The sequence below is a fragment of the Cyrtonyx montezumae genome, unplaced genomic scaffold, assembly GCF_038088225.1.
Source record: "Cyrtonyx montezumae isolate F1298 unplaced genomic scaffold, pur_monq_1.0 scaffold_1, whole genome shotgun sequence".
NCBI classification, from domain to species: domain Eukaryota; kingdom Metazoa; phylum Chordata; class Aves; order Galliformes; family Odontophoridae; genus Cyrtonyx; species Cyrtonyx montezumae.
The window spans coordinates 22,999,103-23,019,201 of record NW_027071825.1 but is presented as its reverse complement, the minus strand read 5'-3'; the positions used below and the strand labels follow the sequence as shown (position 1 = coordinate 23,019,201).

Sequence of the window (20,099 nt, the reverse complement as noted above, 5' to 3'; positions counted from 1 at the left end):
TGCAGTTATACTAGTTAACACACCAAAATTAAGGTACTTCTGTCGTCAGCTCTTGCTCTGGTGCACATGGATTTGGTTTTGCACAGCTTGTTTTCATGACTTGTCTTTTTAGGTTGGACTCACTGCACTAAGTAGAGCAGAAGGCAGACTTTGTGAGAACGAGGCTCTTGTATGTTTGTCTGGTCAAAAATGAAAATACTGCATATGTGTATAGCACTGAGCTACGTGAGATATTGAGGCCTTTCATCAGAATTCACCACTTGGTACTCTTCCAAGTGATGTGTTGTCTGCTGTCAAGTTCTCTGGCATGTTTAAAAGCTGTTTCCTGTTTTTCACTCTTTTTTTTCATTCTAAAACAACGTGACAAAATCACTAGTTTTCTGTTGACATCTTAAATTAGTGTAAAGAAATTACATCTAAAACAGCATATAAGACGAAATTCTCTTTGTATTGTGAAGCACTGAAGCTGAGGAAGAAACGAAATTCAAATTGCCTGTAGAACTTGAGTCAGTCTCTGTGTGTGAGATGTAATTTAGTTTTTGGGTGCATTTTTTCCTCTAAAATGTCCCTCTGTCATTCAGCAGGCTTCAGTCTGCTTGGGCTCTAAATTTTTCTCTGGATTACTGCCTGTAAAGCACATTCATGTTTTCAGAGCATCTATTAAGTTTGCTGTAGTTTTATGCTATGAAAGAGAAAGGAAAGATTGTAGAATCTAGTATTTTTGTATGCCCAGCATAAATCTCAGGGATTTTAACTATGTAATATATAATTATGTGTTTTATACATATTAAAAAATCAAGTTTGTTTAGAAGTACAAACACTTGTCAAATCTGCATGTCTGGCTTTAGAGCCCTGATAAAAATGTTGAAGCACGTGAATAAGGGCCAACTGTGGAAAATCTTGGTGTCATTTTCCCAGCATCGTGTAAGAGAAGAAGGTAGGAAAGAATTGAGCTCTATGCTGGCATTCCTAACAAAATGACTGAACTGGGGGGATGTAAGAAATAGGAAGCAAACCCTTATACTCCAAGATGCCTACATACTTTTTCCTTGACATCCATCCTAAACTTACCCCTGCCTGATCTGTATTGCTTTGTTTTGTAAAACCATCGTTTTCTCTTTGGTTAAGGTCAGTGAAAGGATTTTTCTCTCTTCCTGGTATTTTCCTCATTAGTATATTCGTGTAATGCTGCCAGCTTTAGGTAGGCCTCTACAGCTTTGTCTGGATGCCTGTTCTGCTGGGAAGTAGTTTTTCCATTGTAGCTTAAAACCAACAAAAAATATTCAAGAAATGTGCTCCTGCCCAATATATAATTTCCTAGATGCTAGGACATGTTTATCCCATTGGGAAATGCTGTGTACTTCTTGTTTGGGATTAGATACCGGCACCTTTGAAAATTCAGGCTTTGATTATTTTGTTACTGCCTTTAAACTGTGTTTCGTTATCTGTTTTTGGGGGTGAATTTTAGAAGATAAAGGTATTTGGAGACTTTAATCTTTCAGAACTAATTTTAAAAGAGAAAAATAAAGAAAACTGCTTAGAGAAGCACAGTGTTCTCTCACAGGAAACATAGGCTGGACTGATTTTTATCAAGTTCATAATTGTGATCTAAGATGTTACAGAAAGTAGTTAGAGGACGTTATCAGGTTCTTGCTACTAAATGATTTCTAATCCTGGAACCTTTCTCAACTCTTTTAAAAATAGCTATTCTTAATCTTGGAGTGCTCTGGGGAGGGGGGGAATGGAGTGCTTGCTATATATGCTGTAACACATAAGTATGCAGAGTTGACTGCAAGGTATTTTAGAAATGTTTTGAACCGTCTGAGGATCTTTTTGAAAGATGAATTGTATTGATGGATGAGGTTAAGGCTTCCTTTGGCTTTGAGTTGTGGCACTAAGGGTTAAAGGCTGGCAGCCGTGGCATTTGTGTGCACTTGAGTAAGAGTTGCTTGCTCATTGTTGGACTTGGAGGTGTCATGGAAGGCTACAGCAGGGTTTGGCTGTGAGACATTACCAGAGATCTCCAACATCTGGGTTGGAGCAATGTCTGGGTAAAGAGCTGGTGTCTTTGTGCCTTGAAAATGAGAATATGCAAGTGGTAATGTGAGATAATTCAGTATGAAGAAATGTATCTCTTATGAGACGTTCTTTTAGGAGTTTTGTCTATGTCTTTTTAAACATTTCTATGTGAATGGTGAAGTCTATTTTGCAGTGATCTGTTGACTTCCTCTAATCACAGTGACTTTTTTTCTTGTTACATGTGGCTTTGTGCCATTTGCACATCCATATCCATGTAAACACTGTACTCTGCTGAAATCTTGGAGATGGAGAGGTTTTAATTATTATAGCTGACAAGACAGCCATCAGTAGTTATGTCTGATAATGTGAGAAGTACATGGTAGCATGGAGTAAGTCGTAGTGTAATGTTAAAAATGAATGTACAGTCCTTCAAAGGACTCTTTTTTTGTCCCTGTCTGTACTACTTGGGTCTTCTTGACCCAAGAACAGCCCATCTGCATTTCAAATGAAATAGTAAATGTGGTCTGCATTCAATAAACCACTGTACCAGCTACAGGAGAAGAAAAAAAAATCTCCATCCTGTAAATATTTGAATCTCTGAGGTGGCTCTCTTCTGGTAGTCAGAGGTTGGTACTCATTGCTTGTCCTAGAGCTGTTCATCAGCAGCCCTGAAGGAAGGATCACAGTACTGCATGCTTAGTTTTCATCTCATATTTTTAAACCAATTGTTTCTCTGCTGTTGAAGAAGGCGTATATGAGGTTTTGCTGAATTTGTGCCAAATAGCATGAAGTCATTGTTCTGTAATAAACAAATTCTGGTAAGGCAGCTTTGTTTGCCACACAGAAATCGCAACTGAGAGAGCTCCCATCTTACATCGAGCTGCAGAATGATTCAGATGCAGCTCAGTGTTGTGTGGTCACTGCATCAACCTTGGGCAGTTCTGCAGCATTGGGAATATCCAGTGTCAGGTCAACCAGGAGCCTTGCTCTTGGGTGCTTTGTTGCTGGGCTTTGAAGGAACTCAGAGTACAGAATGTAGGAGATGATAGTCCCACAGGGGAGGACCCACTTCAGTGAGTTCTTAGAAGGGACAGATGTGGTGCTTTTAGCTGGCAGCTACTCTGCTGGTGACCTTTGGGTTTTGCAGGGCAAGCAGGACAGTTGTGATAAATGAGCTGAGGCATTCAGGTGATGTTTGTAGGAACGACTCCATCTCTGTTCTAAGTGAGAAGTTGGATGTGAGGGCAGTTGACTTCGTAGGAGTCTGATATCCAAACTGGACAAAAGATATGCTGGTTCTTCAAGCGTTTGACTTCGTAAGATACAGGAACCTCATTTGTTTTAAATGCTGAACAGTCGTGGTGTTTCAGCAGCTACCAATGAGTGAAGTGCTGCTCTCATCCTCCCTTACTCGTGATTCCTTTTCAGGAGGAGGGATGCAGCTACAGATTCCTGTAGTCGTGCTCTTTGTGTATCTTTAGGATATAAGTGTTGGTGCGAGCGGGGGACAGGAGTTTTAAGGGCTGCATTAGTGTTCAGCAGTCTTGGAGAAGCATAACTGAAGTCTGTATCAGGTACCTTACTTTCAACTCTTAATCTTCTGTCTGCCAACTTTCCTGGTAAGCATGCTGACTTATAGCAGTTTGTCCTGTGTTATCAGCGTTCCTTCAAGGACAGTTTGGGGTTTTCTTCCATTCACTTGGTGTGCCTTCATTTATGCATTAAAACCTATTTTGTAAACTGGTGCTTTTAAACAGTGCTGCTGAGTAAGCTTTGGGATAGTAACGACTTAAACCCTCTTAAAATGGTTTTATTTTGTTTTGTTCTTTAATTTTATTACAGCATCCCTATGACCTTAGGCAATCTGTTCTTGATATGCTTTTTCCTGCTTGTGACAGTGAAGTAATTATCTAGATTGCTCAGGTTTAGGTACTATGCATTTTAGATGGTAACTACAGCAAAAAGACCTCTGGCTATGGGGGAAGCTATTGCAAATGCTTTGCTCATTATATGAATTGGCTATTTAGATGTTAAAATACTGTGGCACTAGGAGGGTTGTTTTCCTCATTTTGATAATTATTTTATTAGGAGTTTCGAATTTGCTTCATGGTTAGTTCTTTGATTTCTCTGCTAAAAATGTGGCAGAGTAACAGATGTTGAGGAGTGTTACTGAGCTGGACAATTTTAGATGAACGCTCCACATGTACAGTGCCCACATTTGTTTCAGTTCTGCCAATTAGAAAACATCAAGTGGTAAGTAAATCACCGTAAGGTTCAATAATGTGATGGTTTTTTTCCTGAAGTCTTGCAGATGTTCCTTTCTATTGAAGTTGCTGAGCTTTAATGCAAGTATCATGTGTTACAAGGCTTCACTCCTTAAGCATATCCATCTTTTATTGCCATCTGGTGGCAAAAAACATCCGTAAGAGAAAATGAAAAAATTGTTAAAAGAACGTAGGCTGCTTAATTCAGTTAACTCAGGTGATCTTACAAACTCCATCAGCAGGAATGGGGCAGTGAAAGACTTGACACCCAAACATGGCTAATAAGCTTAGAGAAGGATAGCACTGTTTGTGCATGGCTGCAGGTGCTCCTCTATCTTTCTTGCTGCTGTGTGTGTCTGGGGTAACCCGAGCAGATCAGCAGTGGCGTTCACGTTTGTTCACTGACAGCGCACAAAGCACTGATGTCACACTCTTGTAAAACACAGAATACTTTACAAGGTACATTAACAGAAATACAGTCTTAAAAACAGTGAGCTGCATAGACAGCATGAACTCTGGAAGAGGGTTGAAAGAACAAAAGATATCTCTTTTGTTTCGTGTCTTAGAAGCAAAACTGTCAAGGATGCACCAGACTATTTCAGTGAAAAGTATGTTACTTTTCTTCCCCCTATGAGTGTTTACCATTATAATTAAACAATTCATTTGGTTCCTAAGTGCATGACCAACTATTTTATGCTGGTTGGGTCTATGCTTTCAATTTGTACTTGCATTTTTCAATTCAATTTCAGTGCAGTGTTTTTTAAACTCTTTGGCTATGATATTCTCATCATTCTATGCATTGAGAGGAACACTGCTTCAGAAAACACTTGTACTTCTTGTTAGACTTGCTGTTTGAAGGTTATCTGTGGGAGACCTGAATTTTATCTTTGTTGTGTCAACAAAGCTAGAGCAGTGGAGAATTAAGATCAATTATGAATTATAGATTGGGTAAGACAACAAGGGTTTTTGATACTGCCTCTATCACTCTCCTATTAAAAAATATTGAATGATTTGTTTAAGTCTAAGCAGATCAATTGTATTTACTTTGTTCAGAAAAAGCTGATCCATAATTGAAGTAAAAGGATGGATTCATGAAGTCTGTTTTTGTGCTTTTAAATCCCTCTTTTGGAAAGTGCTCTGAGGCAGGTGGAATGCTTAGCTGAAGCTAGCAAAAATACAGTTGCTTGAGTGTGGTTTTCTCCCTACAGGATTTGGAAGACAGAAAGTGAAGCCTCAGTAGGTATTCCCCCTATACAAGATGTATTTCAGATGTTTGCTATAAACCTCTGATTTAATGTGTCTTTTTTTTTTTAAACTCCAAGTTGGAGTGGTAACTCCCCTGAGCACACTAGACTGGATACCATGGAATAATTCTTGCTGAAATCAGATGTGGAGGAACTGAATTTAGGTCTCATTCTGGCCAGTCCCTGACATCTAGCAGCAGGTTGCTCTGGTAGGGTAACGTTCTGGGGCTTTTTCAGACCCTGAGGGTTGTGGGTTCAGACTGATGGACACTGGGGATGTTTTCCAAAAATCTGTAATGCATTTTGAAGTCCTGTTCCTTATCTTTTCACATGGCATACTAGCTTGGCTTTCTTTAGTTGGCTTGTGAAAGAGCTCAGCACACTGAATGAGTGGTCTGAGAGTTTGTCGTTTGTAACGACACATCGCTGTGCTGGATGAACTCAGGAAACTATGGGTAGGTAAGATACAGGAAAAACAAGAAGCCTTTTGAAAAATGTTATCCCATAACACTTATTTACATGATTTGTCCAGATGAACCAGAGTTGAATAGAAATAATCTATCACAACACTTCTAGCTGGATGTCATAGAGAGCTATGTGATGCTAGCTTTTTCAATCCATGTTATCCAAACTGCTTTAAATGATACTGTTTATTAGAAAGGTACGATACATGCAAAGATGATGGTGATACAAGATCATGCCTTCTGTCCAACTCTGTTCCCACAAGAAGTTAAGTGTTAATGTGTTCCTCTGTGCGTGATGGTTGAAAAGTGAGGGTTGCATTAAAGCGTGTGTTCATCCAGGCTGGCTGAGGGCGTCACTGCCAAGGACAGGCAAGGGGCTGAGTGAGCCCAAACAAAGCACTGCTTGTTCATTTGGATTGTTATTCTGTAGGCTGTGTGTGGCACCACAGGTTATGCGCAGTTGTAAAGCCTCTTCCTTCAGAACTAGAGGGACTGCAGGTGTCCCTGAAAATGAGAAAGAGGTAAATATTAACGTGGCTAAAAGGTAGTCGGCTTTTCTTCACTTGAATCACCACGAAGCTGTTTCAGATTGGGACTTTTTCCTCTTATTAAATGTTACGTGGAACAAAGGGAAAGCTTCCTTGAGTATGAGCTCAGTCAGCCGACTGACTGTAACTTGGCACAAAGTTTCTGTTTGAAATCTTTTGCTGAGAAAATACAATGAACCACCAAATTAAAAACTGTAGATAAGAGGAACACAGTTTGTTTTATCCAAGGAGCACTCGGGTGAAATAGGAACCACTTGTCAGCTCATGTTTTCAGTAGGTACCTATTTCCCATCTTTGCGATAACAGATGTTACAAGTGTGAGTTCTTAAACGTGCTGGATTAGCAAAGGTGTTTAATCTTGTAAACAATCTTCTCTTTCACTTTGTAATATTTAAATATTCCCTGTTATGGTTTTTGTTTTTTAATAAATAGTTGAATATTAAACATACAAAAAAGCCATTGATTGTCTTTTTGCTGCTAGATATGGAAAATAATATCCGATACTCTGGAGTTCTTAAGTTGCAAAAAGTAAGATGACTGTTTTTCTTAGGTGCTCTCTTATTTTTATGATGAGATCTATTAGTTTTGTCTCAGCAAGGTTGGGTTTCCCTTTTGCAGACTTCTGATGTTTGTCCTCTTTTGAAGGATGAAACTCCACTTTTAAACCCTGCGATGTGCCTTTGGCTCTACACCACAAGGGCAGGAAGTCCTGAGGAATACAGTAAATAGAAGCAGAATTTAGACTCAAGTGTCAAAGCAAGGACCTAGTGTCATGTTAGAGTTGATCCCTGATAGCAAGGTGATTCCTGGTTGATGCCCTTCTGGGGTAAGAGGATGAGCTGTGTGATGAGTGAAGACTCAGGAAAAAATGGTGTTCTGCCACTTCAGTGAAATCACAGCTACATCTATAAAAGCTTTTACAAACTTTTTAAGCATGGTTTGGTTTTGGGCTATGAGAAGTTGATGAAAACATCAAGTGTTTTAAGCGCTTTTATTTTCATTACAAACTTGTAAAAATATAGAGAACTCCCATGTTAAGATCATACGAAACATGGCCTGTTCATTTTTGAAAACAAATGCTAATCATCTTTCGTGATATGGAACTTGACTTACATCACTAAAATGAAGGAAAGTATTACAAGCAAAAATAACTGGATGAAGAGTCAGAAGATGAGTTCAAACCTGTTCTTTATTCTGTTAATATATATGATATTTATCTGAAATTTTCATGTTGTTTCAAGAGATGAAATACTAATGATAAAAGCAGTATATCACATTCAGTCAACCTGACTTTTAACAAACTGCCATCTTTGCCATCATATTTACTGCATGTGCTCATATGTAATGTTTTCCTGGTATACATGATGATGTGCTTTTGTGTATGCTCATCTGAAGTATTCAAAGGGCTTGAAAGTAGCAGTCTGTTATGCACTTGTGAGATACAGAGATGCTATTGATATTTTTCACAGAGTATGCTGAATTTCTACACTGCAAAGGAAGGAAGTTCACTGATTTTGATGAAGTTCGTCAGGAAATTGAAGTAGAAACAGATAGAATAACAGGAATGAACAAAGGGATTTCTTCAATTCCTATTAATTTAAGAATATATTCTCCACATGGTAAGTGAAATCATTCTACTGCGTGTTCCTGTGATGTACGATGTTGCTGAGTGCTGTTTAGCTCTTTTTTTTCATGTGTTCTTGCTAATTGATTAGTAGTCTTTAGCGGGATATACCTCTGTAAGAATATTCAGCTTCTGCTGCATTACGAAACCACTCTTCTGTGAAGAGTCTGCTTCTAGAGTTGGGTAGAACATGGACTCTATCCCATTTAACATTCTCATGATTTTAAAATGTTCCCACTCTACATCAGGGAGAAGCCAATCCCTCCTCCAGCATTTATACTATTAGGAGCTCACCAGTAAACTCATTGGTGAAGACACATAGGAGATGTAGTGGTGAAACCCTTCTTACTTCCACCGACATGGATTTCCCAGATCATTGGTCTAGAAAGCCATTATGTCTCTTTCCCCTACTGGGTGTATAATATTCCTTGTCACTAAGAACATACTTAGACAACAGGGATGTTTGAAGCTGCATTCTGTTATAGACCCCCAGTATAGATCAAAGTTAGGTTCTCTGGTTGCCATCTGCTCAATTTAATGAAGGCAGTCTAGAGGAGATGTTTTGCATTGAATTCATCCCGAATGTAGGGGAAAGTGGTGTGTTTGGCTGAGGCATTTATCTAACCACCTCGTCTGATGCTTCGATTTTGAATCAAAGGATGTAAGAATTAAAATAAGAGGAGAGGTAATTAAAGAGAGGCTGAACCTCCCTTTGATATACCGTGAGTGGCCTTGGCTCTAAACTTACGCCAATGAGTCTGTTGCTGCTATGCAGATGTGGCATAGCAAACAGGAGAGCAACTGAGCTGAGTGTTCTGCCTCACAGCATGCTTCCTGAACACGCTGACTCCAGGAGAACGTAAAAATTTTCTGCCTAATTTCTTAATTTCTTAAGAAAATTATAATTTCTTAATTTGTTTTATGGATCAGCTCTTTAGTGTAGCAACTGCTAACTGTATTGGACAGACACTAAATGTATTTCCAGCTGTTTTCTTTCTAGGAATCTTAATTTTCTCATTTGTCTAAAGGATATTCTGTTACAGTACTAGATGAACAAGCTGATGCTTCTGGGTGGTCTAAGGATTGGTTTGAAGTATGAAATATGAATGGCCTGTTAACTGTGCTATAGCTGATGGAAATTGCTCAGAAAGCCTTATTCATTTGCCTAGGAGCCTTCAGTGATATTCAATATAGGTATCACTCGCCTATATTAGTTGTAATGTTTAAAATATAAAATAGTACTCTTAAATCCAAATGGAGGACCAGTAGGGAAGCAACTATTATAGCAAGTATACTGTCAGGCATTTTATTTGATCCACTGATAATTGCTTTTATATGCATGTAAATGTTGTGTAGGATTTTGTGTGACTAAAATCTGTCTGCAGCCATAGACATATAGCTCTCTCTAGATGTGTCTGGCATGCTAACCACTGTTGGGATTCTGTGTTTTCTATACAGTACTAAGCTTGACTCTTATTGACTTGCCGGGAATCACAAAAGTGCCGGTAGGGGATCAGCCTCCAGATATTGAGCAACAGATAAGAGACATGATAATGCAGTTCATCTCAAGAGAAAACTGTTTGATATTGGCCGTGACTCCAGCTAATACTGATCTGGCCAACTCAGATGCTCTGAAGTTAGCTAAAGAAGTAGACCCTCAAGGTAAGTGTGATTGAACTCAGACACTGAGCCTCATTAAACAAATTTGAGGAATACATTTCAGCTCTGCTAATGACGACCTCTTCATTTCTAGTCATACCCTTGCAATTGTGGCTGTTTGTTGTGTGATAAATCCTTGAGATGATACACTTTTAATAATTACTCTGGAACTGTAGGACATAATTGTTTTTTCCTGAATATAAAAGATTTTTCACTGTTGTTTTTTTCCCATCTCTGACCTGATTAGGTCTTAGAACCATTGGTGTGATCACAAAATTGGATCTGATGGATGAAGGAACAGATGCAAGAGATGTTCTAGAAAATAAACTGCTCCCTCTTCGTAGAGGTAAGAATGTTCAATTGCCTCTCTTCTTTGGTTTTGGTAATGGCAGTGTTGGAGAGTTCTGGAGATGAATGAAGAGTTATTCTGGACTTGACAAGTTCCTAGCTTTTATTATATTCCTTCTTCAAACATAGAAGAGGGGTGAGCTAAAAATATCCCTTAAGTAATTTATTTTTGGACCTGGAAAATACATATATTCTTGAGGAAACGAAAAATGTCAGTATAATTTATTAGCCCATTTTCTTTTCTGTGTCAAGTTGCTGTCCGTTGCAACAAAAGAATCTTTTTTTCTTTGTGTGTGACAGAAGCCAGCACCATAGCTTTTGTAATCTTGCTGTTAACCTGGTTTTGACCTTTTGTGGAAGATTTCTATTGGATTGCTCCAACAGCTACTGTTACAGTCACAATCACTGTTACCAATATCAATAGTTTTGTTTCTAGTTATACTTTGCTTATGAGACCACCATCTCATTACCGTATATGAGCAAGGAAACAATTTTGAATGTATTCCTCCAACAGACATGAAGAAATTTCTCATTTTCCCCATGTTTTGTTAATGCTGTATCATTTACTTATCCGGACTTGTTGGGTCTTCTTTCTGTTGTTTATTTTTGTTAGTTTAGTTTTGTGTTTATTTGAAGTGTCTCCTTTGGAGTACACTAAAGTTTCGGTACTTGTACATTTGAGTTAGTAACATAAAAGGAAGTACATCTATTTTGCATAAACAGGATGAACAAATTGGACATTAAGTGCTTTACAGTACTTGTAAATGATGCCTGAAACACCTGAATTGGAATTTTTTTTGCTTGAATTGAGCCGCTGTAGTTCAATTTAATTATGAATCTAGTTGTGCAGAGAATAGCTGCGTTAACCTGCCCGTTGGTTTGGGATTGTTTCAGGTTATATTGGTGTTGTGAACAGAAGCCAGAAGGACATAGATGGGAAGAAAGACATAAAGGCAGCTCTCCTAGCAGAAAGGAAATTCTTTCTTTCCCACCCAGCATACAGGCACATGGCAGATCGGATGGGAACACCATATCTTCAGAAAGTTCTAAACCAGGTAAAACCCAAATACTTTGTGTTGAGAGACAGCTTTTAGAGAATCAATATAAAATTTTCACTAAAATGAACATTGGTCAGTGAACCGTATTTATTCTTTTCTGCCTTCTAATTTTTACACTGTAATGAGCAAAGTTGCATATTAAAAATAGCACTTATAAATGTACTGTGGGAAATAGAGGACCTAATTTGTAGTCACTTGTCAGTATGCATAAACCTACGATAATTAAGATTGCTAATTATATGTTATCAACGATGGACATTTCTGTAATGTTCGATCTTGATTTTCTTCCAAGAAATTATTATTTTATTTCTTATTTTTTACTAAAAAAAATCACTCAGACTGGTACCATATGCATCCAGACAAGCTAGTAATGGTACTCTTTGATCGTGTAGTCTTCCAAATTTGGTAATTCTGTAATATTTTATTGCACTTAATTTGTGAAGATCTAGAATAGCTCCTCTTAGCACTGTCTGTATTATCTTATTGCAGTTTAAGCTGTAATATTAATTACAGATGCAGTAAAATAATGTGGATGTACCCCCTACGATCCTTGTGAAGATGCTGGGGAGTACAGAGCCATTTAACTGACTTATTTTTTTCTCTGGGGCTGTGCACAGCAGCACATAGTTGTAACCTACAGCCTTCTTTTGAGCTGGCCTGTGCACGGTGTTGGGGAACTGAGTAACTCTGAGGGACACTGTGTAGAAGCGAGCTGGTTTTGATCATTAAAGAGTACAAGATGTTCTCTGCTGCCTTGGGAGGGCTTGACATTCCTTGCGAAAACTCTTGCTCCAGCAAAGCAAAATTGTATGCACTTGATCTATAAAACTGGAAGTGTAGTTGCAAGAAATGGAAAACAAAGGTGACAATTGTAAGTGATCTTGGAGCTCTGGGGTCCTAACATCTTCCAACATCAGGGTGCTTTTATATCTGCTCCCTACTGCTTTTCATGCTCAGGATGAATTCTTTCTTACTTAGATGAGTGCAGAACTTTCTGTTGTTTTTATTTTACCTGGTAATAATGCAGTTTATAGCTTTTACTAGCAGTTCTGTGCTTCCCTATTGAGTATTTTCTCTAGTCCATTGTTAAATTGCTGCTATAGGCTTGGAACAGACAGAGCCAAGGTCAGCTTGGCTTTGTCCATTTTGGATAGCTGCTGGAAACAGCACAGGACTTATTGGCTAAGATAAGTAAACTGCGTGGTTGGCCTGTTTAATTTCTTGCTGCGCTGACTGTGCAGCTGTGTATCTTTACAACCAGGTGAAGGTATACTCTGGACTTGTTCAAAAAGAATGCTAATGCTATTTTTTTGTGCCTTAGAAAAACATTCTTCAACAGGATGCAAGAACTTGCCTGCATCCTACAGGTTTGCCTGTGTTTAGGATGTTTTGACTCTTTATGTATATTGAAAGATTAATACCGTATGTCTTAGTTTTGAGATTGAAGCAACTGAGTTTCCTATTTCTTTAAACTGTCCTATTTGTTGTGACTTTATACACTAGTAACTTTTTTTTTAGTTTATCTGTGTCAGTATTAACTGTTGGTGCTCTGTTGCTGTTACTGTGTGTAGAATATTACATGAGAGGATGTGTGCAAGACTTGTCCCCAAGTTGTTAAACATGCATTAGTGTTTGTGGTTCCAGGTAATATTTAAATTAATCTGCATCCACAAGGTGGTGCTCCAGGGAAACTTCAGCTTTTGATAATGTGCCTTTGAGGCCTGCTGAACAGCATTGGGGCTGAGTTTGAATACTTTGGTTTTTCATGTTTACTTATAGCTTGTGTGATCGGGAAGATCTGCAATATAGTGCAATAAGTCCGTTTTTACTTTAAATCAAGGTATGAATGCAATGCATGGGAGGCTTATTGAGCAGTTGACAGTACTGTCCAGACACATTACAACATCTGTGCAGAAGTAACTGAGAGGAGTCTTAGAAAAGCTGGAAGAGCTTAACTTATTCTACTCTTCTTCACTTTATTTTCCAATATTTTAGGTATATTTTCATAAATGAAATCCAATGCTCTTCAGTGATAAAACTTTATTTGGCCAAAAATAAAGATTTTTAAAAATAATTTATTAAAGGAAAAGTGCTATAATCATTAATTTGAGGGCTAAATCGCTTCCCCTTAGTATTCTGCATACAATGAAGTAGTAATATGAAAGTTACTTTTGTAAATACTGGAAGAGTGCTAAGTAGACACTCTATGTGCCTGCACTTCCTTCTGTCACCGTTCTCAAGTGATTTTGGATGCTCAGAATCAGTATGGGTGTTGGCAACAAAATGCTGAGTTATTGTTGGAGAGCATTTCAAATTAAAGTAACTTTTTAGTGTATAGCTGAACACTTGTGTTATAACAGACCTCACTGAATGGAAAAAGTCAATAAGTTTTTCAAGCCTTCGTATAATGTGCACATGGAAGGGATGTTGTGGTGTTCTTTAATTGTCTTCATTGCTTCAAAGATCAAAAGGAATTACACTAATAAGCTAGCATAGGCCACACTGATATGCTTGGCAGCCTGAAGGAAATGGCTGTGCTCTTGCTTTCATCTTAATTAACAGTATAAAAGGGCTTCTCTTTGCTTTTTAGCAACTTACCAATCATATTCGGGATACCCTACCAGCCTTCAGGAGCAAGCTCCAGAGCCAGCTGCTTTCTATAGAACATGAAGTTGAGGTATACAAAAACTTCAGACCAGAAGATCCAACCAGAAAAACAAAAGCCTTGTTGCAGTGAGTGCTGTCTTATTGCTTTTCCATTGCCTATGGGTTTGTTTTGCTTTGCTTGATTTTCATTTTTTTTCCTGATGTGTTTGAGTGCTAGGATATGGGAAAAGATTCTATATGTAAGTGAAGAATCTTGTGCTTGGTGTTCCAAAACTCTTGAATATTTCAGTAAGGTTTTCCCTAAATTAGTATTAGCAGTCATAGAGAGAAGGCAGAGCAGGAAAAGGTACAAAGATGAGTAACAAAGATATATGAGCTTAAGGTAAGAAGCTGCTTCTGATTGTATGGACACATTCTTCAGCCTGTTGAAAAGATGCAAAGGGAGGAGATTGTGTTAGAGCTCTATAAGATGAGGAATGTAAAAGAACATTAGGGAATGCTTATTTTTTTAATCATATATGGAAACTTGGCCATCCAAAAGAACTTGAAAATGGCAAATTAATCAAAATTAATTGTTGATGGTAGACCTTCATGTGGTATGCGCCTGATTTCCAGAGCACCTTACGGAAGGAGCTAATATTAAAAGATGTTTTGCCTTCAAAAAGCAACTAAGCGAGTTTTTGGGGACAGGGAAAATATTCCAGTTTGGGGAGTACAAAGTCATATCTCTGTTGTTTGGAACACGTGAGCAGCAATTGAGGCCAAGACTGGAATTCAGGAAGGAAAGCGGTCACCTGAACTATTAAGGCTTTCCCGATCCAGCTGAAGACTTTGATTTACTCCTTGCTTTTGGCAACTGTGTCAAAAGAGTAGGCATAATTCTGTCCCTCATGACTTAAGATGTTTTGACTGGAAGGAAAACCTGGGGACATAGCCTAGGACTCTTCCATGAGAGTACAACATGGGTATTTTTTTCTCTCTTAAACATTTGATCTTTTAGCTGATAGGAGCATATATACGAACTTATGACTTGTTCAGTCTGTGGCATCTCAAGCACGTTTTGCTGTACTACTGTTTTCTAAAGGAAAAAGAACTTAATTCCATTTCATCCTGTACTTCCCTGCTTGATACTTCTCTGCACAGTTTTTCTAATTCCTTCATTATAAGTAGGTTAAAGGAAAAGTTAACTTTTCTCATAAAAATTCTCCTTGCTTTTTACTTGATGTGGAAAATAACATAACTAGAACCTTTCTTCTGATTCTGAAGAACAAGTTCCATAATGCATACAAGAAAATAATCTACTACTTGGCCAGTACTGGATCAGCTTAATGACTTGACAATAGCACATTGTGCTATTGAACTGTATCTTTCAAAAAGATATTAGAAAGATCAAAGGGTCATTGCAGAGGTCATTGCAAACTCTCAGCAAGTGTTACCTCTTGCTTGTGGTCTGTCCACTGAGCTCTGTTTCTGTAATGGCATCTGAATAGTGGTGTGCTGTTCTGTTCAAACACAATCTATTGTAGCTTAAACATCAGGATTTCTGTTTGCTTACCTAACTATGAAGATTGCTAGTATTTTTTTCTTTTCTAAATGAAATAAAATAAAAATGAATGTGATTAATAGTGATAGCAGTTACAGTTAAATAGGAATGAAGCCTGGTGCCCTGATATATTTTTAGCTGACTTTAATGTATGGCTTAATAAGCAATTATTATTTTAAGCACAACATTTATGAAAAAAAAGATAGCATATGAGCTATATCCTATGAGGGTCGTGTGTGTATGTATGTAGGAATGGATTTATAAAGAGTAGTATAGCACTCTGGATAGGCACCTTGGTTGAATGAATTGTTGTGGCCACTTCTGTTTTAATTGTTAACTGTTAATCTGTTTTAATTGTTCAGTAATACTCACGTAGCACTGAAGTAATAGTTGATGGTTGATGTGCTTAAGATTTTCTTCTTTTCCTCTCTTTGAAATTTAGGATGGTACAGCAGTTTTCAGTGGACTTTGAAAAAAGAATTGAAGGATCAGGAGATCAAGTTGATACACTAGAGCTTTCAGGTGGTGCCAAAATTAATCGTATTTTCCACGAACGTTTCCCTTTTGAACTAGTGAAGGTATTTATCCATCTTGGTGATGTTATATTTATTTATGTATTCCTATTTCAATGCCAACAGTGTTAAAGAAAGGATAAAGCTTGATATGAAGAACGTGGTCTTTACTGTGGAAGAAATTAGATGATTACTGAGATATATTGAAAAAGGTAATATTTTCTATTTTACTTAAAAGCTTCTCCTAATGCAATCTTCAATGCTTTTGGTTCCTCTAGATGGAGTTCAATGAGAAAGAGCTGCGGAGAGAAATAAGTTATGCAATCAAGAACATCCATGGTATCAGGCAAGTGCTCCCGTTTTCAAGGCTGTTGTCAAGATGTGGTCTTCTTAAGCTGTGGGCATGACTGCTGATTGCTAGACTACATTTCTAATGTACTGTTCCCAACAGCTGATGTTTCTTCCACTCCTTTATACTTCTGTTTTTCATCTGTGTTGGGCTGAATAGCTGGTTTGCCTGGAAATGTTTAATTTACCTGGAAATGTTGTCAATGGTTTTCTCTGTAAAATAATTTTCATTTTTTTCCTGATACTGCCAGCTGAAGTGTCTAGCTATAATTTTCAATATAACATAAGATTTTTACTGTGTTAAGGCTGTTGGAATTGGGGTAGCTGGTTGTAACTGTACATTCATGGGATGAATTTTTTAAGTTGTCTCTTTTCTGCTATTATTCAATCACTTTACCAGATAAATTCAGTATCAATTGGAAATATTACATGACATTTTTAATGCATGACTGATGTCACCCTAGGAGAACAGCATATTTATGGAATCCATGCTCTTGGTGGGGGTAGCTGATACGTCAGCTCATGAGAGTAGTTTGTCAGTGTAGAATGTAAGGAAGACTTTTTTCCTTTCAGAAAATGGTATAAAGCTATGAAGCAATGCAGTTTTGCACATGCTCACTACAGACAAGGCAGAAATCTCTAGAAAGCAAACAATGAAAGCCTGTGTTCAGAGTCTAGATACAGGGCTGTCTGACACTTGACAGCTGAGTGAAGTTCTTCTGCAGAGGATGTCTCTTAAATGCAATCCTTTGATGGCCAAAAATGTAAGCATGAGATTTGCTGGACTGTTAAATACCTACAAAACACACCAAACAAATCTCAAACGAATGCTCTAGTACTCAATAGTATTTGCACATGGCTTAGTCTGTACCTCTTTTTGCTTCATGATATCATTGGCTTCTTCCTGGAATGCTGTAATGGTAAACATTTCCAGATACTAATCAAACCTCACCTCAGACATTTTCTGCCCCTCCTTCGGGCTTAAACCTCCTAGCCAGTTTGGGATGCCCTATCAGATCTTTTCACTAAAGAGCTATCACTCTTTTCAACCTTTTTACTTCAGAATTTGTACCAGAAGCTTCTTTAAAATAGCTGCCTATTTTAAAGAAGCAAAGTTTCTGTTTACATTTTTGCACCAAGTAATGGTGATAGAGCCACATCCGTCATAGCTTTTACAAACTTAATTGCATAAAGCAAGAGGAGATAAAGAATCTAAATATGACTTGAATAAATAATTGTCCATAATGTAAATTTTTGGCTGTGGATGAATTGTGGAAATTCTTAAAGGCTACCTTGTTTCTGACAGATGATTATTGATTAGATCAAATTAGTTCCTGTATCTCCTGGATGTAGAAGTCCTATTGCATAAAAAAAAATGTGAAAAATGACTGTGTGGGTCTACTGGTGCTATGAGGAATCCATCAGGGATAACATGAAAACTTTCTAGTGAATATTATATCCTACAAACATGTGGTAATGCATTATCGTGTACTGTAAGGTTAACAGAAGAGTTTTGATTTAGGCTTAAAATAAGATCTCTAGCTTTTTCACAGCAGCATAATGTTCCAAAATCTGAAAGCATCACATTACCTCAAGCAATCTAGTGATATATGATTTTCTTCCCTTGTTTGAGTTTGTTGCTTGTCTTACATATCTGATATGGGTTCATTTTTGGTGCAAGTCATTTAGAAACCAAAAAAATCAAAGCTCACAAGGCTGTCCTAGTGTTCTGTGTAGTACTGGTAACTTTGTTCTTAAATCAGTGACAGCCAATCTCAGATTTTGACGGACATCATCCCACAATTAGGGTTTGTGTTACCTAGCATAGGAAAATGACTTCTGACCATTTTTTACAAAGAAAAGGTCAAAGCTGTGAAGTTACACGTTCCTTGCAGTGCTATATCTCTGGCTTCCCATTTAAATGGACAGCGCTCTGACAGGCAGCATCTCCTGAGAATTCAGTCTTATTATGAAAACTTTTTCAGGAATTTGGTTCTATTGATGGCAAGAACTTGAAGGACGACTAGTTCTGAGCATGTCTTTATAGTTTTTGTGGTTTTTATATATATATATATATATATGTAACTGATGTTGTATAGGGCTAAATCTTGCAACTATTGTTTGAAAGAGGAGGAAGGGCTGTTTGTTTGGAGCTGATTCTGCAAGGTACCTGTCTATATAAGGTTCCTACATGCTGCAGTGACAAACTGAATTTCTCCATGCAAGACTCTGAGTAATAAAACCATATTTAGTGTTGAGACTGAAGAGGAAAAATGCAGCTGTGGGAATCTTATTGGTTTGTTATGCCAGTGGCTGTACTATAGAGTGCTGCTGCTGCCATTCCTCTCTCAGGTTTGGTGTGCTGCTGAAGAAGTTTCACAATATTATTCCAATACTTTTTTATAGTGCTCATAGTCATCTTCAAGAAATACATTATGGTAAAACTTTCATGTTCTTGCAATATAATAACACTTGTTAAAGAGAATGGAGCAATTTTAGTTCTATGGAAGGCTGTTTGTGTAAGGATACTGTTTTAATTCAGCTCCAAAATTCTGAAAAAGCAGATGAGCAATCTGGTTTAAAAAATAAACTTCCTTGCGTGATATTTGTATTACTATCTTACATATTCTTTCATGTCCACAGAACAGGTTTATTTACTCCAGATATGGCATTTGAAGCTATTGTTAAAAAGCAGATAGTCAAGCTGAAAGGACCTTGCTTAAAAAGTGTGGATCTAGTGATGCAAGAGTTAATCAACACTGTCAAGAAGTGCACTAAAAAGGTAACTTGCAAATAGATCTGGTAATGTAAATAGAATGTAATCATTATAGCAGTTAGCACAAACTCTTTCTTGCACTTTAGGGTGTTATAAAAAATTACAGAGCTTGATATTTTATCTGAGGAATACGACTTTAAATAATAACTTCTGCCAAACTCTTGACAAAGTAATGATGAATATAGAAGCCAAAAGTAGCAAGTCCTGGAGCAAATCTGGGATGTGAATGCTGACCTACTGAAATTGTTGAGAAACATCCTGTCTTGTTCTTTACATCCCTCTGGATAACACAACTTTTTGTACCAGTGAGGAGATAAATGAACTATTTCTCAAAACAGAAGTCATCTTTTGGTGAGTATCATAGGGAAGAGTTCACCATGATATTTTGAGCTGAATTTGGAGAATATCACTTGGAGTAATTGCACAGAGTCTTTTCCTGTTGTTGTTAGTTGTGATTACTCTTGCATTTTACCAGTAACATTTTAAAGTACCATAATTGAGATGTAGAATGTTGCCACAAGGTGGAGCCTTTGAAGAACGAGAAACTTGGTAATTATTCAGAACACTGCTCTGGAATTAGGCACAGGAAAAAAGCATGGAGATGTGCCACTTGAAGGCTGATAAACTGTTTTGTCAGTTGGTAGTATAAGTTCTACCCTGCTCACTTTTTCCCGAGTAAGCATGCTTGCAGCATAGCATTTCTTTTAGAGTGTGCTCAGTGTAAAAGTGACATATGCAAGCTTTTGTTCTGCTTTTTTCTTCTTTTAGTTTGTCTTTGCTACCATTCAAACGTGCATCTTATTGGTAATACTGCAGCTACTATAGGCTAGAGTAGCTAAACAGGATAAGTGACCAACTTAGAGGCAAACATACCAACCAGTTTAAAAACTTGTTAACATTTTGTTGTCTATTTTGTCGTAGTAGACAAGGAAATAAGGTAGTTCAGCATGGAAACTCATTTCTCACAGTTATATGATTTCTGAGTAGTCAGGTAAAATATACTTTTATCTGGAGTTTGCTTTCCTCTTGGAATGGTTGATGACTTGTGTTTTAGCTGCTGAAGCTTCGTTATAGTGCTCTTGTAT

At 37.6% G+C, this 20,099-nt stretch overlaps 1 protein-coding gene across 5 annotated transcripts in view; it reads left to right on the top strand.

The window, feature by feature from the left end:
- The window catches only part of DNM3 (dynamin 3), a 165,515-nt gene that overhangs the window by 10,177 nt on the left and 135,239 nt on the right, over positions 1-20,099 (top strand). For all 5 annotated transcript variants that reach the window (XM_065743845.1, XM_065743828.1, XM_065743855.1 and 2 more), the window contains exons 3-10: positions 8,009-8,158; positions 9,622-9,825; positions 10,070-10,168; positions 11,065-11,225; positions 13,819-13,961; positions 15,821-15,956; positions 16,169-16,236; positions 18,882-19,020. In XM_065743845.1, the coding sequence (XP_065599917.1) occupies positions 8,009-8,158; positions 9,622-9,825; positions 10,070-10,168; positions 11,065-11,225; positions 13,819-13,961; positions 15,821-15,956; positions 16,169-16,236; positions 18,882-19,020 (1,100 nt within the window). The remainder of the gene's footprint in view (positions 1-8,008; positions 8,159-9,621; positions 9,826-10,069; positions 10,169-11,064; positions 11,226-13,818; positions 13,962-15,820; positions 15,957-16,168; positions 16,237-18,881; positions 19,021-20,099) is intronic.